Source organism: Coregonus lavaretus (assembly GCF_964263955.1).
Source record: "Coregonus lavaretus genome assembly, chromosome: 28".
Taxonomy (NCBI): Eukaryota; Metazoa; Chordata; class Actinopteri; order Salmoniformes; family Salmonidae; genus Coregonus; species Coregonus lavaretus.
The window spans coordinates 26,161,296-26,186,926 of record NC_140015.1 but is presented as its reverse complement, the minus strand read 5'-3'; the positions used below and the strand labels follow the sequence as shown (position 1 = coordinate 26,186,926).

Below are 25,631 nucleotides of genomic sequence, written 5' to 3'. Positions count from 1 at the left end.
GGGCACATTTCCTACTCCATAAGTAGAGGAATGTGATGGAAACCCATTTAACTTGTATTTTTCATTCGGTAGGCTACATGAGAATTTAATAGCAAAAGTTATTTTTATGTGCACTACGTTCTCAAGCACAGTCTTTCATCCACAAAAAGTATGTTTGATGGAAACATCTCTGGTTGGAAAATGCGCATATCGTTTTATGCAGATTTTAGAATATTCGCATGAAAGTCTATTGCAAATTGGATGGAAACCTAGCTACTGTGTGACCGACTTTATAGCGCCAAATAAACTAAAAAAAAAAATTACGTTGTTTTGAATACCACAACTGAAGTTCCCGCTGGGAAACATGAATGTAATCTATTATATTAAGAAAGCACTGGAATGTATTTTTTTTTCTCCAAACAAATAAAGCACAGTATTTGACTTGCATATGGCTTTTATTTCACCTTTACATTTATTTGTTGAAGCCACAATTACAGAAATTAGGACTAAGTTATATGAAAATAGACCACAACTAGATTAAGTATAATGGTGTCATACCAACGCTGTGGGGGGTGAGAGCTATGTTATAAGCAGATGTGAAACCACCAGATGTGTATCATTACCAACAAAGTGAAATAAGGGTCATATAGGATCTTAATTTGATTACCCTGTTGCAGGAGAACTTGTAGTGTATTTGAGGTTTAAAAAGGCTTCTGAAGTTTGTAATTTCTTCACTGAAATGTCAGACTTGATTTCCCTACAAAAATGTCCATTAATTATAATCCACATAATAATTCAAATTTCCTGGTGCTAAGGGATTATTTTCCTGCTGTAGCCAACTGGCTCAAATTAAGATCCTACATCTGTATAGTCTTGTGAGTTACTGAACCATGAGAACCCAGAGATCAAGTGAAAGTAGGAGGTCTTTACAGTGTATTCCCCACACCTTGGATGAATAATACATTGAAGGGCCCTCCCTTTAGCTATGCTGTCGAGGAACAGACCCTCCAGTGGCTGAGAGCTAAGTACAGAAGACGTTATATTGGCTTATATTGTAAACCGTCACAGAAGTACCACACAACACATCAAATCAGTGATATGATTTACTTATATCTTTGCAGGGAAAGGGTTGTGTAGCGTAACATTACTCATCACAACCCAGACACAACACACATTTTTTCCAGTCGTTAGTTTTTTATTTTTTCAATTTCAATGATAACCTTACATCTTTCTAACCATTGTAGCATTAGCTGTTAAAACCACGGGTTCCGATTACGCTGTGAGTTTATCCAGGATGCTGTCCCACGCAGACAGAGATCAGAGACTAGCGTCCACCCACTCCTTGGAGAGGTTACATGTTGAAGCCTAGACTAGGTTTCTAAATGTGATGACTTTCCACTGCCGGATGTGAGGTTAAAGACAGGAGGTATGGCCAAGTCCACACGAGAGAGAAAGTGTTTTGTGTGTGGTCCGGGTCGCCTCTGCTTCTTATTTCCACACACAAAGACGTCATCATGAAAGTTTCCTCAAAATGTTTATTTGCTCTTATCTTATCCCTCTGTCTCTCTTTCTATCTCTCTCTTTCTATCTCTCTCTTTCTATCTCTCTCTTTCTATTTCTCTCTTTCTATCTCTCTCTCTCTTTCTATTTCTTTTTTCTTTCTATATCTCTCTCCCATCACTTACTTTCTCTCTTGTCTCTCTCTTTCTTTTTCCATCTCTCTCAATAACGCTCTGTCTCTCCCAGTCAATGGAAAATGATATTGAAACATGCAAATGTAATTATCCAGAATTCATAGTTCGCGTGACAATGTTTCTGGAGAGAGCATATGAAATCATGCAACCCAACTGTGAAATGATACTCACCACATATCTCACACTGTGGAACACATTCATCATGGCATGGCACAACTGACAAAATAAAGGGAACACTTGAGTAAATGAGGGATACAATGTATATTGAAAGCAGGTGCTTCCACACAGGTGTGGTTCCTGAGTTAATTAAGCAATTAAAACATCCCATCATGCTTAGGGTCATGTATAAAAATGCCCAGTTGCCCATTATTTTGGCTACTATGGCTAGAAGAAGAGATCTCAGTGACTTTGAAAGAGGGGAATATTGGGGTAGCATATGGGGGTTTAAAGTGTGTGTGTGTGTGTGTGTGTGTGTGTGTGTGTCTCTGTCACCAGATCTCAATCCAATTGAACAATTATGGAGATGCTGGAGCAGCACCTGAAACAGCTTTTTCCACCACCTTCAACAAAACACCAAATTACGGAATTTCTTGTGGAAGAATGGTGTGGCATCCCTCCAACAGAGTTCCAGACATTTGTAGAATATGTTCATAGTTGGGCCCCCCCCCCCCCCCTTCCTCACCCCACCCCACTGCACCTATCCTGTGTCACATACACAGGATAGGTGCAGTGAAATGTGTTGTTTTACAGGGTCAGCCCAAATAGTACAGCGCCCCTGAACCAAATTAGGGTTAGGTACCTCAATATGCAATGTTCATATTTAACAAAATAAATATATTTTACTGTACATATTAACTCAAATGGAATATGTGCCAACACAAATTGGATACAATGATCCATTCTCTGTTTTGTTCGATATAGAATAAGATGCTGTTGTATTAGAAGGAGACACCAGGGAGCAGTGTTTAGCTTTAAGTAGGACCACATTTATTTTCTAGGGTCACACAAGGATTCACTGCCAATGTGACCTTTACTTTTTCTGCCCTGGATTTGCACCTACATTACAAGCCACAAGATCTCTCTCAACCCAGGTATTTCCAAAGGTTGTAGGAAACACATGATCCATAAAACTAACTGACAAATGTGACTGTGTTGCCTCTTCCAACTGCTATAGGCCTATTGTATAGATGATATTCCTTCATAAATCTTCCACTTCAAGGTTGGTTGATGACTTCAGATGAAATGACTGCTATAGGCCTAAATGTTCCACATGCTTAGCTGAGCCATTAAGGACAGGATAAGTAGTCAAGAACAGTAAGAACTTGAAAATCCAACTGCATCTCATACAGTCATCTCTATCTTTCCATCTCCACCACAGAGTTACCGGGCATGGTTAGACCACTGAAGGCTAAAGATGTGGTGATGACTCATGTATGGACTCAGTCGTACACCTGTACACTGTAACATTATGACATGTCTCAACATGCTGATTTTATCTGTAGGCCTAAGTCAGGATGTGTCCCAAATGATACCCTATTCCCTATATATAGTGCAATACTTTTGACCAGAGCCCTATGGTCAAAAGTAGTGCACTATATAGGGAATGTGATGCCATTTGGGATGCAGACTTTGTGATCACCTAATTAGACATTCGTATGATTGAAATTAGACCTGGAGAAACACCAGCCAAGTTCATACCAGAACAGTGACACAAGTGTTTTTGATTAAACAAACATTTGGATCAATGTAGTATTGACTACTGAGGGGGATGGGAATGAATATCATATTAACTGTTCATCTACCCCCCTTCACACGCACCCTACTTGGTTCGTAAATGTACTTGTCTCCAGTTCATGGGTTGGAAACTTCCAGAGAGAGAAAGGCCATGAATCAGCGAAACAATAGATGTACTGAGCTGCTTGCATCGCCCCCAGCCAGCACCCAGAACCCCCCTCCTCCACTTCCTCTTCAGTTTACTAATACACAACACACGCCTGCACTGTGGGAGACCTCAAAGAGCTGCTTCTTAGAATAGGACAAAGGTGAGAGGAAAGACAAAGACAAAGACAGAAAGATGTTCTCAGGAGGACAAAAACAAGCTGCACTCTAGAGTGTGAGTGAGTGAAAGTACTGTATGAATATATAGGTACAGTATTTGCATAATGTGAGTGTGAATGCATGTGATTTAATAGAATAAATGTTTCATTTAGCCTTTATTTGAACAGGGATTCATGTTGAGGCCCAGGTCTCTTTGACAAATGAGCCCTGCAGAATAGAAACAGAGTACACACATCAAATAGGAAATGCAGAGCCGGTTAGGAGAGACATTGGAAATGCATTTTGTTACGTGTTTTCAATCTATGAGGTCAGATACTTTTGATAGGGAAATAAAATTAAAGCTGTGATCAAATGTGGTTAAAGCATTGCTCTAAAACCTGCACAGTGCAGTCTTCTCCTCTCTATCACCAGGAAACAAGTTAATCAGGTCAGGGAAACAAGATAATCATCTCTATGCATGTAGAGCTACCTTTTGCAGCAATTACAGCTGCAAGTCTCTTGGGGTATGTCTCTACAAGCTAGCCACTGGGACTTTTGCCCATTCTTCAAGGCAAAACTGCTCCAGCTCCTTCAAGTTGGATGGGTTCCGCTGGTGTACAGCAATCTTTAAGTCATACCACAGATTCTCAATTGGATTGAGGTCTGGGCTTTGACTAGGACATTCCAAGACATTTAAATGTTTCCCCTTAAACCACTCAAGTGTTGCTTTAGCAGTATGCTTAGGGTCATTGTCCTGCTGGAAGGTGAACCTCCATCCTAGTCTCAAATCTCTGGAAGACTGAAATAGGTTTCCTCAAGAATTTCCCTTTATTTAGCGCCATCCATCATTCCTTCAATTCTGACCAGTTTCCCAGTCCCTGCCCATGAAAAACATATTTTTTTATAACCCAACCCTGATCTGTACTTCTCCACAACTTTGTCCCTGACCTGTTTGGAGAGCTCCTTGGTCTTCATTGTGCCGCTTGCTTGGTGGTGCCCCTTGCTTAGTGGTGTTCCAGACTCTGGGGCCTTTCAGAACAGGTGTATATATACTGAGATCATGTGACAGATCATGTGACACTTAGATAGCACACAGGTGGACTTTATTTAACTAATTATGTGACTTCTGAAGGTAATTGGTTGCACCAGATCTTATTTAGGGGTTTCATAGCAAAGGGGGTGAATACATATGCATGCACCACTTTTCCGGTATTTATTTTTTAGAATTTTTTGAAATAAGTTCTTTTTTTCATTTCACTTCACCAATTTGGACTATTTTGTGCATGTCCATTACATGAAATCCAAATAAAAATCAATTTAAATTACAGGTTGTAATGCAACAAAATAGAAAAAACGCCAAGGGGGATGAATACTTTGCAAGGCACTGTACTGTCATATACTCAGGTCGCATACCATACTCTTATCTATTACCTCTGAGGTATTTGTCCTATATGTCAGTAAAATGGAGCAGAAATGAAAGACACTCTGTATAGGGGGGAATTATATGCTTCACTGTAACGCAGGTGGGTTGTTGGGGATGGGGGACGGTGAAAAGAGACGTGGTTTTCACCTCGGTGTGGTCGCAGGCTGACTGTCTAAAATGCAACTGAGTGGGTGCAGCATCCGCTGCTTCTGAAGCCACGCTCTAGACTCAGTTCCAGCACAGAAGCCCTGTAGTTACATTATGACTCTGTATGTCCATTTGTGATTACATGCCTGCATGCATATACTTTTGTGGATCAATTAAAGTAACAAATAATGCTCACACAGAATTGTAAGAAAGATTTTTTTAAAAATGAAACATTTATTTACTTGAATATTTGCAGGATGGAATATACAAAATACACAGTATGTGGTACAGCTATAGCCTACTGCTTGCATAGCGTTGGCGTCCAAGAAGAAGAAAACAAACTTGTATATTTTTTAGATCTCTCACTATATATGGAAGTTGATTAGGCCCTTTATTCGGTAGGCCTACATGGAGGACAATGACTACTCTTAATTTTTATAAAATGTTAAATAAATAAAAATCACAAGAAAGTGAAATACAAGGTTTTTCTAGGACGCCGACAAACATTCATGTGCTGCACTGTCGAGGGAATTGAAATTAGTTAATTACTTGATCATTTTATGGCGGTATACAAAGAGGGAAATGGATAGTCCAACATTTGACCTTATCATGATCACAATGAGGTGGCTTACATGCAATTTACCTGAATATCAGGTATTCCTAAATCGTTTCAATAATGTAGAATATATCTACATATCTCTGTTTAGAATTATCTAAATATCTAAATATTTTTCTCTATATCTATACAACATATTTCCTTATACTATTATGGATATATTATTTCTAATCAGGTTAATATAACAAACAAGTAAGAGTATAAAGAGCTGATAGTCTGTGCATATGTGTTGAACACAAACACGCAGAGGTAACGTTCACACAGTTCTTTCATTCTTGTTCTTGAGGGCGGGCTATCAACATAATGTGTTACCTTCTGACCAAAACCCCCGTCAATAACAACAACCCTACTTACAAAAGAGAAGTAACTGAGTGAATACAAACATCCCTAATAATGTTAACTGAAGAATATTCAGCACTTTCACTTTCACCACCAAAAATGTATGTGTTCTGCAAAAGCAAAATCAATCAATATATTATAATTGTTTCCGATTTTATGATTTACCTTAGCAACAGGGCCGGATAATGCAGGGGTTTACCGGGGCTGAAACACCTGGTCCAGGCCCATGGGGGGCCCAAGAAGCAGCACATTTGTTTGTGTGTTTTTAATTTGTTTAATTATTAAGGAAATATAGACGGTGTATATTATATATGTAGCATATATTTTATACTTTTTCACTACAGACTCAGGTGCCCGCTCTCAATGAGTGTAGCTGCTGCCTGCTGCCGCTCTGCTAATCATCAGATGGGGGAGGAGAGGAGGTACGGGGCCCACGTGGGTACCCCTGTCTTGATTGGGTAATTGATTAATAAAAAAATCTAATAAAAAAATGCAGAATAAATAAATATGACTGGTCGATTGTTTGAGTCAGGGACTGGGCCCAAGCCCGTAGTGGGCCCAAGAGAAGAAAAAAAAAAAAAAGAAGAATGTTTATATATATATATCTATATATAATGTTTTATCCAACCACAGGAGCCCGCTCTCAATGTTCAAAATACACCAGCGAGCATAATTTAGCCACAGAAGATAAATAGTTTATTAAAAAAATAACTATGGATTAAGATTTATCACAAGCACATACAGATATCTGCCAAAATTAAGGAAACACCAACAAAAAGTGTCTTAAAAGGCTGTTGCTCCACCATGAGCTGCCAGAACAGCTTCAATGCGCCTTGGCACTGATTCTACAACTGGACGTAAACCATGCCAGGAAAATGTACCCCACACCATAACATTCTGTATACCTTGTATTCCGTGTTTACTCAAGTGTTTCCTTTATTTTGGCAGTTACTGGTATGCCTACAGTCAGCAAGGTCATGCGCCCCAAATACAGTGAGGGAAAAAAGTATTTGATCCCCTGCTGATTTTGTACGTTTGCCCACTGATAAAGACATGATCAGTCTATAATTTTAATGGTAGGTTTATTTGAACAGTGAGAGACAGAATAACAACAAAGCAATCCAGAAAAACGCATGTCAAAAAATGTATACATTGATTTGCCTTTTAATGAGGGAAATAAGTATTTGACCCCTCTGCAAAACATGACTTTGTACTTGGTGGCAAAACCCTTGTTGGGAATCACAGAGGTCAGATGTTTCTTCTGGTTGGCCACCAGGTTTGCACACATCTCAGGAGGGATTTTGTCCCACTCCTCTTTGCAGATCTTCTCCAAGTCATTAAGGTTTCGAGGCTGACGTTTGGCAACTCGAACCTTCAGCTCCCTCCACAGATTTTATATGGGATTAAGGTCTGGAGACTGGCTAGGCCACTCCAGGACCTTAAAGTGCTTCTTCTTGAGCCACTCCTTTGTTGCCTTGGCCATGTGTTTTGGGTCATTGTCATGCTGGAATACCCATCCACGACCCATTTTCAATGCCCTGGCTGAGGGAAGGCGGTTCTCACCCAAGATTTGACGGTACATGGCCCCGTCCATCGTTCCTTTGATGCGGTGAAGTTGTCCTGTCCCCTTAGCAGAAAAACACCCCCAAAGCATAATGTTTCCACCTCCATGTTTGACGGTGGGGATGGTGTTCTTGGGGTCATAGGCAGCATTCCTCCTCCTCCAAACACGGCGAGTTGAGTTGATGCCAAAGAGCTCAATTTTGGTCTCATCTGACCACAACACTTTCACCCAGTTCTCCTCTGAATCATTCAGAGGTTCATTGGCAAACTTCAGACGGCCCTGTATATGTGCTTTCTTGAGCAGGGGGACCTTGTGGGCGCTGCAGGATTTCAGTCCTTCACGGCGTAGTGTGTTACCAATTGTTTTCTTGGTGACTATAGTCCCAGCTGCCTTTGATCATTGACAAGATCCTCCCGTGTAGTTCTGGGCTGATTCCTCACCGTTCTCATGATCATTGCAACTCCACGAGGTGAGATCTTGCATGGAGCCCCAGGCCGAGGGAGATTGACAGTTCTTTTGTGTTTCTTTCATTTGCGAATAATCGCACCAACTGTTGTCACCTTCTCACCAAGCTGCTTGGCGATGGTCTTGTAGCCCATTCCAGCCTTGTGTAGGTCTACAATCTTGTCCCTGACATCCTTGGAGAGCTCTTTGGTCTTAGCCATGGTGGAGAGTTTGGAATCTGATTGATTGATTGCTTCTGTGGACAGGTGTCTTTTATACAGGTAACAAACTGAGATTAGGAGCACTCCCTTTAAGAGTGTGCTCCTAATATCAGCTCGTTACCTGTATAAAAGACACCTCGGAGCCAGAAATCTTTCTGATTGAGAGGGGGTCAAATACTTATTTCCCTCATTAAAATGCAAATACATTTATCAAATTTTTGACATGCGTTTTTCTGGATTTTTTGTTGTTGATATTCTGTCTCTCACTATTCAAATAAACCTACCATTAAAATTATAGACTGATCATGTCTTTGTCATTGGGCAAACGTACAAAATCAGCAGGGGATCAAATACTTTTTTCCCCTCACTGTATAGGCTGCAGCTTGTTACATTGTGGCCATAGACATATAATCCATTGAAGTGTTTTGTAACCTCTTACCCTGACAATTTGACTGTTAAACTCATTGGTACACTAGCAATGGATGCCAGTTCTGACTTGAATGGGAACTGACATCTTTGGATTATATTTCAATGGTTGGCTGCAGCTGTCGGTTTGCCTTTTGCAGATTTCAAAATTAAATCTTGGGAAAAACACACCGTTTGGAAAGCAAATGCCTACTGTTGAAAAGAGAAGACTAATCTGTCTGTATAACCAATATAACTCCCAATTTGTAGCTAACAGCAGCACTGTTTTTCAAAGTAGCTTATCTTGAGATAGGCTTTTGCCACAACTAGCGCATCGGCCATCACCGTGAGTAGCCTATGGCTTCATCTTTATCATTAGGTGAGTCAGTGTGCTACTGCACATTTTATTTAGTAGCCTACTGTAGCCTATGATATATATACTGTAAATATATTGCCTCCTAATATTGTACAATCTGTGTGTCGCTTCATTGGCCTGGGCCATTGTTTGTTTGAATTCAAGACCAGATTGATCTATGTTTGTCAGTGTCAGAGTAGCCACTCATTTCGATAATTTGTGTGGTATTAAAAAATATTCATCTAATGTCTTCTGTCATGTAAATGACGTAGAATTGCATGAAATGCGCTATTAAAAGGCTAATTTTTTTCCAACCCTGTTAAAAAAAAATCCCCATGAGTGGAAATCCTAAAAACGATTCAGCTCAACTGTATTATGGCTTTAATATAAAGGGGCTTTTTCTTCTACAGTAAATTTACCACGCATCAAATTGCATCCCGGTGCAAGGATTTGTTTACAGAAAATGATGGTGTGCCGGGAAGGGGGAAGGCCCTGCTTAGCAAAATGACATGTACATTGGCCTACAATATTATTATGCCTTAAACCAATGATAATCAGCCAGCTATCTAAAAAAAAGTATCTTTATCATCAACCCCAGGCGTATTATATCATATAGATACCAAACACGTTCTCAGTGGAATAGTGTATCCGAACTTGAGTGACATTTTTCACTTTGACAAAGATGGAGTCATCGTCAAAGAAGTGGAACACCCCTCCCAGGTAGCTGTTTGATGTGGACATCATTTTCCCAGACTTGGGGTGATATCTCCTGGACTTAAGCAGTTCAATGTCCTTCCCAAGGTACCGTGGAGTAGTTTTGCAGACCGAATGTGTGAATGCACCATTGACCTCACTGAAGAAGACCTTAGAGTAGACGTAGTAGTACCCTTCCTTCTGGATGACAAGCTTACCATCTTTGTACTCCATTTCATGGAGGAGCGGTTGTGGCTGCATATCCCATACCAAGACTCCATCTCCATGGGGTGCTTGAGGTCCAGCTGGAGAACAAAAACAGGACAATATGTGGCAAAAGTTGTTGTTTTCTGTTATAAGAGCTCATTTCCATTTATTTTCATGTACTATTTCATACACCATACTATCTTATGTTCTACTACATACTTTATTTCACCCTTTTTCTGTCATGACCAATGACTGAGAAACATTAATATAAAGGGTTGTGTGTAGTTGCAATGGCTTAGTGATGATGCTCTTACCTGTCAGATGTGCAACAGGTTTTGAAGGCAACACAACAGGGTTTGGTCTTGAAGTTGGGGGAACTTCCTTCGGAATGGCCTCTTGGTCTGTTTTGGGAACAAAGTTTATGTTGATGTGATGTGCATTTTAGAAAGTGAATGATTCAGAACTTAATCAATCAAATGTGTATACTCGCAGGAGGGATACAATATATACAGTATCTTCTTCTACCAAAGATGAGTCCCTTGTCATTTTGTCACGGTGTTTGAACAAGATAAAAATATATAGTCTGGGACATACCTTGGATACTCATACGAGCTGACCCTGCCTGCATTTGAGAAAAGAGATATAATCATATTGAACACAGAGGTTTGTGGTAATACAGAACAGGCATGTGTGAGACTGTTCATTTGTTCATATTTAAGTGGTTCTTTAGGCCTTAAGCAATGTGACCTTTACATTGTATTAGATGATACGGAGGAAAGATAAACAGAACAGCTTATGGTTTTTGGTAATTAAACAAAGTAGACCACCCATCCCATACCAGACCACCCTACCCCCTGTCTTCCCCTGTCAGTACATGTGCATGCAGCGAGAGGCTAGCTCTCTCCTCTTCCCAATAAACTACTGCACCATTGCCACTAGACTGGGTTAGGGGAAATGATGTCACATAAAGCTCAACGTAACCACAAGCACCTGACCAACCAACCATTTCTGTGGAACACGGAATGCTGGCCCCTGCTCCAGCAAGGTACGTCACTGAACATTCATATTCTCTGAAATGATGCCCAATTCTGAGATACTTCTCCATCTCAACTGTTGCCAAATGTACAAATATGAATAAAACTGTTTAATGCGTATATCAAGGGGAATCCCAACTCCAACTTTGGGAAAGAAACTGCTGACCATGACAGAACTTGACTAGAATGCTGTGTTGTCATGAGACCTGTTTGTACGTAAAGCAAAATTGACACGACAAAAAACCTACATCGTGGTGAATAATGCACTGTTAACTCGGAAGTTAATATTTGTTTCTCTTCCCTATAGACATGGAAAATTATTTCACAATCATAGTCTAACAAAACAACCAATTGTAGCATGGTTCCAATACTCCAAGTGACATATCACCACACATTGCTCTATTCTGAACCAAGATACTGCCATAATACAAATGGAGTACATGAACAAAAGCTAAAAGCCAACAGTAAATTACTACTTTGTACAAAATACATTGAGATCGGGATAACCAAATATGACTTTTAAATTGTAATTATAATATATAGGACTTTATTAATTGAATGTAGTGTCTTGTGTATTTAAAGTATTGTCTTAATGTAACTGTGCATTCTGCATAAATTCAGTCTTGTCGACTGCGACTATGAAATAAATAAATACAAAATATTTCCCATATGATGATACAAATGGGTTGTACACATTTCTTGTAGAGAGAGAAAGAACACATCAATTAATGACATTGTGAAAATGTATTCACTTTCATTTTGGAGTTAAAAAAATATGTTTCTGAGAATAGTGTATAGATTGTGGGGTTGACAGCGAGACAGAGATTGGGGAAAATAAAACAGTGAGAGATGAAAGAACACAGTAGAAAGAATGCATAGTTGTTACTAGATATATGTAGTGTGAGAGAGAGCGATGTGTGACAAGAGACTCTCAGGTGTTGAGGGAGATGGAACAGAGACGGAGACGGAGACAAGGGTAGACAGCCACATCATGGTGATAATACTCACAGATCCCTGTGTGGAGTAGAGGTGGTAGATGAAGCAGGCCTCTATGGCCAAGCCACACAGAGCCAGCCCAACCAGCAGGAACAGCAGGCTCTGGGTCACACCACCCCGACCAGGAGGTCTCGGTTTGGGGGGCAGAGGTGGGTAGGCTGCATGGCTATCCACCATGAACACGGAGGGGTACGGGACACCACCCTCAGCCATAATGTCCACAAAGTTATCTATCCGATCAGAGATTATAAGGAACTGAAAAAGGATCCTCCAAGAGATAGTCAAGTTGTACCCGAGTGAGGTCCACGCACCAGGGGTCCCAGCACACAACGAGAGACACAGAGAGATTTGGTCCTAGAGTAAAAGACCAAGCACTAGTGTGGGTTGTACAGTATGACTCCTCAGGTCGTCTTGTCGGCAGACAAGACAAGACACACAGTAGTGGAAGAAATAAAAGCCACCTCCAGATATGTGAAATCTGGAAATCCTTCACAGAAACGACTACCTCCCCAAAGAGTAGTCACAGAAAGCAAAACTTGTCTTAACCAAACAAAATCTTAACAGAGAGAGAACTGTTACCTCTGGTGTTAAGTTTCAATCAGTCAGATAGAGCAAGGCAAATGCAAATGAGCATCCTATAGAGTGACCATGCACTGTGAATGATCACCTCCCCACTACAACCTCCCACACTAGCCTACTACAGCATGCATGGAGATACGCAATACGTTGTCTCTCTGTTCACACTTCCTCTCTGTTCTCACTCTCAGCCACTCTCATGACGAGTTTCTGATCTGGTAGAGATAGGTCTACTGTCTACTCTACAAGCAAAAACAATAAAATCATGATTAGACCAACATATTCATGTTCCTTTACAGTGCAGCTTCTAGTAAAAAACAACAACATATGGTTCATTGTATTGTTATTCTTGTGTTGTTAAGACTTTTCATGTTTTTTTGTTTTTTTACCACATGCATTGTCAGGACCATGCTTTGTCCGCCCGGAGATTGGAAGGTTGGGAGTTCGATCCCCGGCCAAGTCATACCAAAGACTGCAAAAATGGGTCTCTGCTTGCATCCCTGCTTGGCACTTGGAGATGAATTGGAGTTTACTTTGTCAGGAAGTTGCTAAAATGTACACAGCAGGGGTGTTCCTAATTAGCTTCAGCATGCTTGTCACACATTCAATAGAGGGAGCCATTCTCTCAAAGGGGTGTTCTAAAAGTAATTTTCAATTCTTTAACTTTTCAATCACCCACTAGTGAAAAAAATATACAACTAAACCTATATTCATATATTAACCTATATATGCTGTATGTGTGTACATGTTTTTGTATGTATGCTACTCGGTTTGCTGTGTATGCTTTTGCGTATGTGTGTTTTTATCTAGACAACTTTTATGTGATGTGTATGTTTTTATTGATTCTATGAAACCCAGGACTCCCTAGAAAACTGTGGAAATTGTTAATGAGTGTGACGAGTGTGATTAGAAGGAGTCAGGCGCAGGAGGGTAAATCACCGAATACAGAGTTTATTCCGTCGTACACAGTTGCGCTGGATAGCGACAACAAAATACAGGCACAGGGGAACAATCTACCCCGGCAATACAAGGTACGGGTAGCTCCAACAAAAATGCAGGCACAGGGGAATAATCTACCCCGGCAATACAAGGTACGAGTAGCTCCACCGAGCTACACTCAACTCACATAAAACAATCACCCACAAGGACTAGGGGGCAGAGGGAACACTTAAACACGGACTAATGAGGGAATATGAACCAGGTGTGTGTAATTGACAAGACAAGACAAATGGAATGATGAGATATGGAGCGGCAGTGGCTAGTAAGCCGGTGACCACGAACGCCGAAGCCTGCCCGAACAAGGAGGGGAGGCAGCCTCGGCGGAAGTCGTGACAGTACCCCCCCCCTTGATGCGCTGCTCCAGCAGCGCGCCGAAGACGGCCAGGAGGACGCGGAGCAGGGCGAGCCGGATGGCGACGGTGGAAATCCCGCAACAGGGAGGGATTGAGGATATCCCTCACCAGGACCCAGCACTGTTCCTCCGGACCATACCCCTCCCACTCGACGAGGTACTGAAGGCCCCCGACCCGATGCCTCGAATCCAGGATGGAACGGACAGAGTATGCCGGGGCCCCCTCGATGGCCAGAGAAGGTAGAGGGACCTCCCGCAACTCAGAGTCCTGGAGCGGACCAGCCACCACCGGCCTGAGGAGAGACACATGAAACGAGGGGTTAATACAGTAATCAGGGGGAAGTAATAACCTATAGGTGACCTCGTTGATTCTCCTCAGGACTTTGAACGGCCCCAATAACCGCGGGCTCAGCTTCTGGCAGGGCAGGTGGAGGGGCAGATTCCGGGTCGAGAGCCAGACCCGATCCCCCGGTACGAAGACCGGGGCCTCACTGTGGTGGCGGTCAGCGTTGGCCTTCTGACGACGCACAGTGCGTTGGAGGTGAACGTGGGCAGCGTCCCACGTCTCCTCCGCTCGCCAAAACCAGTCATCCACCGCAGGAGCCTCGGTCTGGCTCTGGTGCCACGGTGCCAGAACCGGTTGGTAACCTAAAACACATTGGAATGGCGTTAGGTTAGTAGAGGAGTGGCGGAGAGAGTTCTGGGCATATTCTGCCCATGGCAAGAACACCGACCACTCCCCCGGCCGGTCCTGGCAGTAGGACCACAGGAACCTACCCACATCCTGATTTACCCGTTCCACATGCCCATTAGACTCGGGGTGGAACCCAGAGGTCAGGCTGACCGAGACCCCCAGACGTTCCATGAACGCCTTCCAGACCTTGGATGTGAACTGGGGACCTCAGTCTGACACTATATCCTCTGGTACCCTGTAGTGCCGGAAGACGTGTGTAAACAGGGCCTCCGCAGTTTGCAGAGCCGTGGGGAGACCGGGCAGAGGAAGGAGGCGGCAGGCCTTGGAAAAGCGGTCCACAACGACCAGGATGGTGGTGTTACCTTGGGAGAGGGGAAGATCAGTCAAGAAATCAACACTTAGGTGAGACCATGGTAGTTGTGGAACTGGTAAAGGTTGTAACTTACCCACTGAGAGGTGCCTAGGTGCCTTACTCTGGGCGCACACAGAGCAGGAGGAGACAAACACCCTCACATCCTTAGCCAAGGTAGGCCACCAGTACTTTCCGGTCAGGCAGCGCACTGTACGACCGATACCTGGGTGACCAGAGGAGGGTGACGAGTGTGCCCAGTAGATCAGACGATCACGGATAAGAGCAGGCACGTACTACAGCCCAGCTTGACACTGAGGTGGAGATGGATCTGTGCGTAATGCCTGCTCTATATCCACGTCCATCGCCCATACTACTGGCGCCGCAATGCAGGAGGCCGGGAGTATGGGGGTGTTGTCTCTGGGCCTCTCCTCTGTGTCATACAGCCGTGACAATGCGTCTGCCTTCACGTTCTTCGTACCCGTGATGTATGACAGTGTAAAACCGAACCGGGTGAAGAACAGGGCCCACCTGGCCTGGAGAGGATTCAGCGTCCTCGCTGCCCGGATGTACTCCAGGTTACGGTGGTCCGTCCAGACGAGGAAAGGGTGTTTCACCCCTTCGAGCCAATGCCTCCACACGGTCAAGGCTCGGAAAACAGCCAACAGCTCCCGATCACCAACGTCGTAGTTCTGCTCCACCAGGCTGAGCTTCTTAGAGAAGAAGGCACAGGGGCGGAGCTTGGGTGGCATGCCCGAACGTTGAGACAGGACAGCGCCTATCCCTACCTTGGACGCATCCACCTCCACTACGAACGGTAGTGATGGATCGGGGTGGGCCAGTACCGGGGCTGAGGTGAACAGACCCCGCAGTTTGCTGAAGGCCAGGTCAGCCTCAGCAGACCAGCAGAGCCGGGGCGGCCCACCCTTCAACAGGGATGTAATGGGAGCTGCGACCTTGCCAAAGCCCCGGATAAACCTCTGATAGTAGTTAGCGAAGCCAAGGAAGCGCTGCACCTCCTTAACCGTGGTTGGAGTCGGCCAATTACGTACGGCTGAAATGCGATCTCCCTCCATCTCCACATCTGAGGTGGTAATGCGATATCCGAGGAAGGAGATGGACTGCTGGAAAAACATTAACTTCTCTGCCTTGGCATAAAGGTCATTTTCCAACAGTCGAGCCAGCACTTTGCGAACCAGGGACACATGCTCGGCGTGCGTAGCGGAATACACCAGGATGTCATCGATGTAGACCACTACACCATGACCAAGCATGTATCGAAACACCTCGTTCACAAAGGACTGGAAGACGGATGGAGCATTCATCAAACCATAGGGCATCACCAGGTATTCATAATGCCCCGTGGTTGTGCTGAATGCTGTCTTCCACTCATCCCTCTCTCGGATACGCACCAGGTTGTACACACTCCTGAGATCTAATTTGGTGAAGAAGCGTGCCCTATGCATTGACTCAATCACTGAAGGAATGAGGGGGAGAGGATAACTAAATCTTATAATCTCCTTGTTCAGTGGTCTATAATCAATGCAAGGGCGCAGACCGCCATCTTTCTTCTTCACAAAGAAGAAACTCGAGGAGGCGGGTGAAGTGGAGGGACGTATATACCCCTGGCGCAGTCCGGCCCCCACAGGCCTGGTGCGAGGAACAGGAACGGGCCGGGCCGGACTGGGCACACGCACCACTAGCTTGGTGCGAGACTCAGGCACGAGGTGTACCGGACTGGGAACTGATGTTAGAGATCTCCGACTGTACCAGTCTTTCACTCTCCGCACCCAGTCCTCCTCCTGTGAGGACTCCTCCCTGAGCCCCCACGAGTGCAGTGGTCGGGGCTCTTCACCATCGATCCCCGACCACCCTTTTAGTCCCCCCAAAAAAATTTATTGGGGCTGTCTCTCGGGCTTCTTCCTCGGCCGGCGCCTTCTGCGTTGCCGTTGCTCCTCTCTAAACCGGGCCTCCACTGTCTCCTCCCAAGGACGGCGATCCATCCCAGCCTGAATCTCCTCCCATGTCCAGGATCCCTTTCCGTCCAGGATCTCCTCCCATGTCCATGCCAATAGGCTGCCTAAGTATGATCCCCAATCAGAGACAACGAGCGACAGCTGCCTCTGATTGGGAACCACACCGGCCAACATAGATCTACACATACTAGAATGACAACATAGAAAACACACCATAGAACACCACACCCTGACTCAACATATAAGAGTCCCCTGAGTCAGGGCGTGACACTTGCTTGGTGGTGCCCCTTGCTTAGTGGTGTTGCAGACTCTGGGGCCTTTCAGAACCGGTGTATATATACTGTGATCATGTGACAGATCATGTGACACTTAGATAGCACACAGGTGGACTTTATTTAACTAATTTTATGACTTCTGAAGGTAATTGGTTGCACCAGATCTTATTTAGGGGCTTCATAGCAAAGGGGGTAAATACATATGCACACACCACTCTTTCGTTATTAATTTTGATATTCTTTTTTGCAACAAGTTATTTTTTTCATTTCACTTGACCAATTTTGACTATTTTGTGTATGTCCATTACATGTAATCCAAATAGAAATCCATTTCAATTACAGGTTGTAATGCAACAAAATAGAAAAAACGCCAAGGAGGATGAATACTTTTGCAAGGCACTGTATACGTTTATGTTTGTTTATGTTCCCTTTTTGGTGGGACATTGTTCAACAAAACAAGTGATTTTAACATGGTTTTAAGTATGAGTTGAAGTGACATATAATGCCGACATTGATAACACTTGCTTTTTATACCAACGTTTATTATCTTACTCTACTCTTAACCAGGATAATGCCATACTAAAAGGGCTTAAAGGAGCTAGAGCCAAAAATACAACAACCAAATACTACATAATGTAAAGGATAGCCATTGCACTGTCTCCAACTGATGATGATCAAAACCAAATAAATTATTCTCCAAAAGATGGCACAATTGTGATCCGCACCCTCAGGGGTCCCAGGAAGCACACATATGGAGGCAGAGAGACTTGGTTCCAAGAGTGAGGGCAGGAACTAGTGTCATGAAGGCAAAGGGTGGCTATTTTGATATGTTTCACACTTTTTTGGTTACTACATGATTCCATATGTGATATTTAATAGTTTTGATGTCTAAAAATAGTAAAAATAAAGAAAAACCCTTGAATGAGTAGGTGTGTCCAAACCTTTGACCGGTAGTGTATATATATTTTTTAAACTGAATTTATGTTCCAAAAACCTTAATATGGGACAATGTGGGTTGGTCTGGTTATACACTGGTATGGCACAGCCTTCCAGTTATTCATACGCGCTAAGTTATTGTCAACGATAGGGCTACAGTGTGCGATTTTTTCTGACAGTGGGCTAGTATAGCTTTGATATAATAGGCTATCTTGTTGGATGAGATGCCATAAAATCGACTCCCTTTCAGTTGTGCGCACAGTGGTCATAACTGATCTGAAGCTAGTTGTTCGGTGAAGTAGGCGACTTGATTCCTGCTATGACAAACTTTGATCACAAGCAATAAATAGCCTACATCTCGTGGTCGCTGACATTCTATGGAAAATGTATGTATACAGTGCGGTATGAGTGAAGCGAAGTAGGCAACTAGGCTACAAGAACATATTGTAACTTTTACAGAAGTCCAAAGTCGCTTCTAGGCTACAACTATGGGTTCCATTTTTTATCTGAGCGCTGCTGTAAGACTCTATTTGCTGTCTTGTTTCGTTGTATCTGTGGACTTCACTTTAGGCTTGGGACAAAGCCAAGATACTGAATTCACTTTTCTACTCCCTGCCGGCAGAACGGAATGTTTCTACCAAACAGCTGCGAAGAACGGAAGCCTGGAAGTAGAATACCAGGTAGCAGGCTTGGACAATTTAGTTTTCTGTGGTATTGAAAACACAGCTGACATTCTCTGTGTCATTCTCTCTCTGTGTGTTTGTTTGGTGAAATTGACAGTGCCTCTATTATAACAGTGTTATAAGTTGTATTAGTCAGTCAGTTACTGGATGCTTTATTGTTACAGCCAAAGGACTTTGCTCAGATGCAAATAATAAGATAAGGCATCTTCCTTCCATACAGGTGGAGCCTATAAGACAAAGCCAGCTTGCATAGCTGCTGGCATCAGCATGAAGGGCCAAGGCAGGGGAAGTGTTTACAAAGGGATCCACTGTGTCAGCATAAGGCCAGATACTCAAACTAACCTCTGAGCTATAGTAGCTGTAGTAGGCCTTCTTCTCCTCTTTCCTTCAGACATGTAAGGAGAAGGAGAGAGCTTACCACCAAATGTTGGCCTACTTGGTGTGTTAGTTAGTAGTCATGCACTTTGCTGCAAAATGCATATTAATTATGAAGATGTTCCATCCCTGGACCGACCTTGTTACAATTTATATATAGCATTTTAGTCATTTAGCAGACACGGTTGAAGAGTTAGTCAGTTGACTAGTATAAAAGGGTAAACCACTACAGGTTAAGCCCTTCATAGATTAAAGTTGAAGTGATGCGCATCATGCTACCGTATCAATGCCTACTCTATGAAACCCCAATCCTCTGGCAGACACATGACTGTGGTAGGATGTCATGTTCCTCGCCACCCAACCCGCCAAGCCGTGACACATTTCTGTGGACTTTGTGTGTGTGTGTAGTCTGTGTGGAGCCTGGCAGGCTTACTGTGGTATCCACACAGCAACAGCTGAGACACACAGGGCTGAGAGAGACGACAGCTTGAGAGAGCAAGCTGAAGGACTGTGGGGATTGAGCCGTTTTATACAGCAGTCTGTGGTGTGTGTCTGTCTGCCTGACTGTCTCTGCCTGTCTGTCTGTCCGTCTGTTACCCTCTCTCAACCAAGACCATGACACCACACTGGCAATGGTAGTGACTCATGCCTAAGGCCTAGTTTATATGGCCCAACATGCTGTGTTTCCCTCCTTATGTTTCTGCTGCCTGAGAGTGGAGTTACTTTGACATAAACAGACAGGTGCTGGGGAGTGGGTATACTGGCTAGCCTCTCCTTGCTGTTGGATTGTAACTGTAGGTTGGTCCTGGTGGTTCTATTTTAGCTAATATCTACTGTGCTGTAGAGTTTGAATATGGCAATCAGAGACTGATAATGAACCATGAGCTGTGCAAACACTTGGACAAATAATATATACATTGTTGTAGTGTAGTGTTGTACACCGTATACCCACTTATTTTTCAGTGGGCATTGCATATACTCACTTCTTAATCCCCACAATGCGTATCAAAGTAGTGTAGTGGAGGTATACACCATATCAATTAGTAGGGCTGATGGAACAGATCACAATGTTTAGCTTAAAACAATTATTTCTTGATAATTTAGGAGGTAGGCCTACGCACGATGGTTCCAAAATGAAATTTGAGGGAGAACACTGTTCTAAAATACATGCGAGCGGTTTCATGGACAGAGATGGAAATATCTGTTAGAAATGTAGAAAGAAGGGGGATTTAAAGATGCAACAACTATCATGGGTTGCTAATATGACTAGGATAATGCCTTTGGTTGCTAGACAATGAAAGAAGGTTGACCGAAAACCAATAGAACAGGAGAATGCATATGAGGGGGTCTTTATAAAATAATTGCCTCCACGTTTCTATGGTGGGATTTTGTCTTAAAGCTACTTTAAAGCAAGGTAAGACATGCCTCATATGAAGTAAAACGTCCAGGTTTCAAACAATTAAGGATCATGAAAAATGTAGCGATGCATAGTTGGAAAGGCTTTCCCAAAATCCTTATCAATTAAATGTTAACTAGCTACAAAGTAGCCTATGCTTACCTGGCAGAATGATATCGTGATTATTTGCATCAATCCAATGGTCATTTGTTTTGCAAACTCCATATCATGTGCTACAGAAACACAGCTAACCAAACAACAGTGCTAGGTGCCTGTGCACTTGAATTAAAGGGTAACTAAATTTTTCCCAGACCTCAAAAGTGGTATCCTGATGTCGTTTAAGCATTGTTATGGACTTAGAACATCACATTTAGTTGTTTGTCTATTAAGTGTGACTTTCAGAGCAAAAAACTGAAGAAAATTGAAACAAATTCTGACTCCGTTGACAGCCTAATTTATCTGTTTCAATAGTAGGCCTATTAGTTTACTTGCATAGTACAGCTTGGGTTGGCCTGACTGTGAAAGACCAATATGGGATTTATCATTTTAGGTCGTTCAGAGTGTATGTCACTGTATCTCATAGAATGTTTTACAGAGGGCGCCTTTCTGTCGCCGGGCGGGCCGTTTTAGAAATGTTGGGCAATATTTTAGTATACCCACTTCTCCAGGCACCACTACAACACTGACTCTACCACCACTACAGTGTTATTGTGTCTACAGTATGTATGGACGTGGAGATGTGTGTGTAGACTTGGTGGCGTTCAGTCTGTCTATGGTGTAAGTCAGTCTATGGTGTCAGTCTGTCTATGGTGTCAGTCTGTAAAACTGGATATTCTCATAGGAACACTTTGAGTTAGATTATAATATAATTTCAACCATTCCCTCCTATTCCAGGTGATTGCAGGTGCAGGCCTGGATGTAGGCTTCACTCTGATCTCCCCTAGCGGATACAAGCTGGCCTCTGAGTTCAGGACATCTGACGGCATCCACACGTGAGTGGGCAAAACTTACTAACACAACCCTGACCTCCTCTAACCTCTCTGGAGTGGTATGAAGGTCTCACCATGCTCGAGGATGTATGATTCAAAGTCTGTGTATTTTTTGTAAGGTGATGCCAAAGACACCTTTCCATCCTCTGGCTTACGGACAGTAAAGTTCTACACTATTCTCTATGACAGTTTGAATACTGTCTGACTTGCTCTGACCCTCTCTGACGTCATGTTTTTCTTCCTCATTGGTCTGTCTCCCAGGGTGGAGCCTACAGAGGATGGAGACTACCGGCTGTGTTTTGACAACAGCTTCAGTAAGCTGTCTGAGAAGATGGTGTTCTTTGAGGTGATCGTTGAGGGCCAGACTGGGGACGCCTGGGGGGACGAAGAGTGGGCTGACATGGCCGAGCCGGAGAGCATGGTGGAGTACAAACTGGAAGACATCAGGGTGAGAAGGAAAGGAGGAATACTCTAACTCTCAGCCACTGGGACTGGTGTCTTTCTATCACTCTGTTTTTACACATCCCTTTTTTTGTCTCTTTTCATCCTTTTCGTCTGTCCTGTCTCACGTTTTTCCTCTCTTTCCTGCTGTCAATGTTCTATCTGTATTGTAAAGATGTAGATGTTTTTATCACTGGTGTGTAACACCAACAAAAATTCCTAGGAACCATTTGTTGCACAGCAATACATTCCTGTCTCCCACCTTACCCACTGTCTCTCTCCCTGCCTCTCCCTGTAGGAGACCATGGACTCAGTACACAGGCACCTGGAGCGGAGCCGTCAAGTTCAGACCATGCTGAGGGCCTTCGAGGCCCGGGACCGCTACCTACTGGAGGACAACCTGTGGAGGGTCTCCTTCTGGTCCTCCATGAGCCTCCTGGTCATCTTGACCGTGGCCGTCACACAGGTCTACACCCTCCGACGCCTCTTCGACGACAAGAAGAGGGTCTGCAAACCCTAGTGTCCAGTGTCATCTTCCACCACCCCCACACCCTTCCCAGTGGTATCTTCCACCATCCCCACACCATTCCCAGTGGTATCTTCCAGCAGACCCACACCCTTCCCTGTGATATTTTCCACCACCCCCACATCATGCCCAGTGGTATCTTCCAGCAGACTCACACCCGGCTCAATAGTATCTTCCACCACCTCCACACTCTTCCCAGTGGTATCTTCCACCACCCCCACACCCTTTCCAGTGATGTCTTCCACCACCCCCACACCCATCCCAGTGGTATCTTCCTCAAAGATGCCATAGAAGGGTGTTGGGACTAACAGGACCCTACTGTAAAATAATGGTCTCAGAGATTGAAGAAGAGAGAGACTATTGACAACAGTGATGTGTGGTAAATTAGTGACTGTTAGCAAGGTTTTAGTGATGTTTGTGTGTGATGAACTTCATTCAGCTTTTGAGTGGCAGAAAAGTGCATGTTTGTATGTGAGTCATAAACACTGTATAATGATGTTTTGACAATTTAGTGTCAATCTACGAAACAAGAAACTAATGCAATAATAGACCATGTGGTTGTATGTTTTTAACATGGGATCTTAAGAGTGACATTAAAAAGGTTATTTATTTAATGACATGGTTATAACATAACTACACCTAAACAAACACACACACAAAAACATTATACTGTGATATAAGTGTGTAAATGTAAATATAAGTTAATTGTGGAGAAAGAGTAGCCTCGCAAAGCCACTGATCCCGTCAGCTTATATTAAACACTGCAGCGGTTATCAGTCTGGTAATTACGAGGCAAGAGAAAGAGGTCTTAAATGAAACAATGACTGGTCTCATAGGACGGTTTCATTGAATTACAGATACTACATTTTTATTGACATTTAAAGTGTTTGACAGAAATCTGGTGAGATGAAGCCAGGAGAATGTTGAACAGTCAACCACAAGCATGGTTGTTATATACATCTCCAACACCACAAAACAAGATACAATCATTAATTTGAAAATAGATTGTATTTATAAAACCATAAAATCTCCATGATCAATTCCTTTCAATTACAGGTAGTGCAAGTTTGAGTGTGAAAAGTGTGCGGCGAAAGAAAATAAGGCAAGCTTATTGGCTACAATAAAACAGCACTGAATTAAAGGCATATTGCAAAGTTCTGCAGCTGACAACAGTTGGATCTATTATTGACATTGTACTACATTATAATCACATTACCGGTATATGCCCCTCTTCATATAATTACCCTTACTACAGTATAAATAAAGTGTATAATAATAATATATATATGCCATTTAGAAGAGGCTTTTATCCAAAGCGACTTACAGTCATGTGCATACATGTCACATATGGGTGGCTCCAGCTGGAATCGAACCTACGACCCTTGGCGTTGCACGCGCAATGCTTTACCGACTGACCCTTGTGTAAGGCATCCATTGGAACTGGAATATAAATGGTTTGAAGTTCTCTGACTCCTGAACATGACCCTTACTATTAAAAGTTTTGTATGCTTCTGTGCTTACTCATCGGTGCTGTACCCAGCACTACCTGATTCATTCAACTGTTCCTAGCATCCTTCACCTCATCCCTTCAAATAGTCACCCTACCGTTTGGCTTTTGGGGCCCTCCTCCCAATACACTACCATAGAATATTAAGGCTTGTCATCATCCCAAATGGTGTTCCCCAACTGACACATCAAGCGATTAACTGTAGCATCGAATACAATGCAGTATGAGTGAGATCTCAAATAGTCCTATCTACAATTCCACCTACACACAATGTATTTACAATAATCTAAATAAACCAAACTTCTACACTTCAATCATTTTTATAGGAGTTTTCTACAAACGTATTCAATAGTAATTCAGACACTAATCTGTTGAGAAATGCCCATATTTTAAAACTGCACTGTACATGAAACCAAGAGGAGAGGTTGGGCCCCAGGAGATAGCTAACACAAACAATCAGTGGATTTCATTAAGAATTTGGCACATGAGCAGTCAAACTATTTTATCAGTACAAAAATAATATAATTTTCTCAATGTTTGATTAGTAAGGAAATAGTGAACAGAAGTTGAACCCGTACTGAGAATGGTGTCAGAATTCAGCCAGGCTACAGCTTACTAAAACCCCTGGAGGGGTTGGAAATGTCTGGGTAGGTGCCGGCTATTAAAGGTCCAATGCAGCTGTTTTTATCTCAATATCAAATCATTTTTAGGTAACAATTAAGTACCTACTGTGATTGGTTTCAGTTAAGAAATGTAGAATGAAACAAAAATAGCTTTTTAGCAAAGAGCAATTTGTCATCCAGTCAAAGCTATTCACTGCTCTGGCACCCCAATGGTGGAACAAGCTCCCCCACGATGCCAGGACAGAGGAGTCACTGACCACCTTCCGGAGACACTTGAAACCCTACCTCTTTAAGGAATACCTGGAATAGTATAAAAGTAATCCTTCTACCCCCCCTCCCCCACCCCCCCATAAAAATTTTTTTAAATGTGGTTGTCCCACTGGCTATAATAAGTTGAATGCACCAATTTGTAAGTCGCTCTGGATAAGAGAGTCTGCTAAATGATGTAAATGTAAATGTCATGCAAGAATGTTGCTAGGACTGTCTGGGAGTGGTTTGAGCAGGGAGGGAAAAACTGAAAACTAGGTTAACAAATATACAGCCTGGTGATGTCACCAGGCAGGCTAAAACTTTATCCCACCAAAACAGGCTGAAATTTCAGGCATTTTTTTCAAACCGCCCTTACACTAAAAGGGCATTATAACTATATATAAACCACAGGAAAAGCACGCTTTTGACTGCACTGGGCCTTTAACAGTTTTAACAAGATGTTGAGTGAGGGTATCAAGTTGTCTTCTTTACCACGTGACTGTTCTCTCCCAGACATATATTATTACAGCT

At 43.0% G+C, this 25,631-nt stretch overlaps 2 protein-coding genes across 3 annotated transcripts; one reads left to right on the top strand and one right to left on the bottom strand.

The window, feature by feature from the left end:
• Positions 1-9,627: 9,627 nt before the first annotated feature.
• On the bottom strand, positions 9,628-12,689 carry LOC311103459 (tumor necrosis factor ligand superfamily member 14-like). The gene is made up of 4 exons (XM_084145028.1): positions 12,167-12,689; positions 10,719-10,746; positions 10,439-10,525; positions 9,628-10,222 (listed from the first exon to the last, which is right to left on the bottom strand). Exons 1-4 carry the CDS (start codon positions 12,365-12,367, stop codon positions 9,828-9,830), a joined length of 711 nt encoding a protein of 236 aa, XP_084001154.1. The 5' UTR covers positions 12,368-12,689; the 3' UTR covers positions 9,628-9,827.
• A 5,746-nt stretch (positions 12,690-18,435) lies between these two features.
• Positions 18,436-24,241, top strand: LOC311104522 (transmembrane emp24 domain-containing protein 1-like). 2 transcript variants are annotated; one of them, XM_084146386.1, is made up of 4 exons: positions 18,436-18,697; positions 21,660-21,757; positions 22,016-22,202; positions 22,494-24,241. In XM_084146386.1, exons 1-4 carry the CDS (start codon positions 18,689-18,691, stop codon positions 22,713-22,715), a joined length of 516 nt encoding a protein of 171 aa, XP_084002512.1. In that variant the 5' UTR covers positions 18,436-18,688; the 3' UTR covers positions 22,716-24,241. The 2 variants fall into 2 exon arrangements, with proteins under 2 accessions (XP_084002512.1, XP_084002511.1); XM_084146385.1 differs by having other exon boundaries at positions 18,436-18,991.
• Positions 24,242-25,631: the final 1,390 nt, after the last annotated feature.

Excerpts from the sequence above, each read along its gene's own strand:
- LOC311103459 (XM_084145028.1), bottom strand. The coding sequence starts at position 12,367 with ATGGCTGAGGGTGGTGTCCCGTACCCCTCCGTGTTCATGGTGGATAGC. Across the intron at positions 10,526-10,718 it reads AGCTCGTATGAGTATCCAAG|ACCAAGAGGCCATTCCGAAG; the intron begins GTATGTCCCAGA and ends TTCCCAAAACAG. Across the intron at positions 10,223-10,438 it reads ACCTGTTGCACATCTGACAG|CTGGACCTCAAGCACCCCAT; the intron begins GTAAGAGCATCA and ends TTTGTTCTCCAG.
- LOC311104522 (XM_084146385.1), top strand. The coding sequence starts at position 18,800 with ATGGGTTCCATTTTTTATCTGAGCGCTGCTGTAAGACTCTATTTGCTG. Across the intron at positions 18,992-21,659 it reads GCCTGGAAGTAGAATACCAG|GTGATTGCAGGTGCAGGCCT; the intron begins GTAGCAGGCTTG and ends CTCCTATTCCAG. Across the intron at positions 22,203-22,493 it reads ACAAACTGGAAGACATCAGG|GAGACCATGGACTCAGTACA; the intron begins GTGAGAAGGAAA and ends CTCTCCCTGTAG.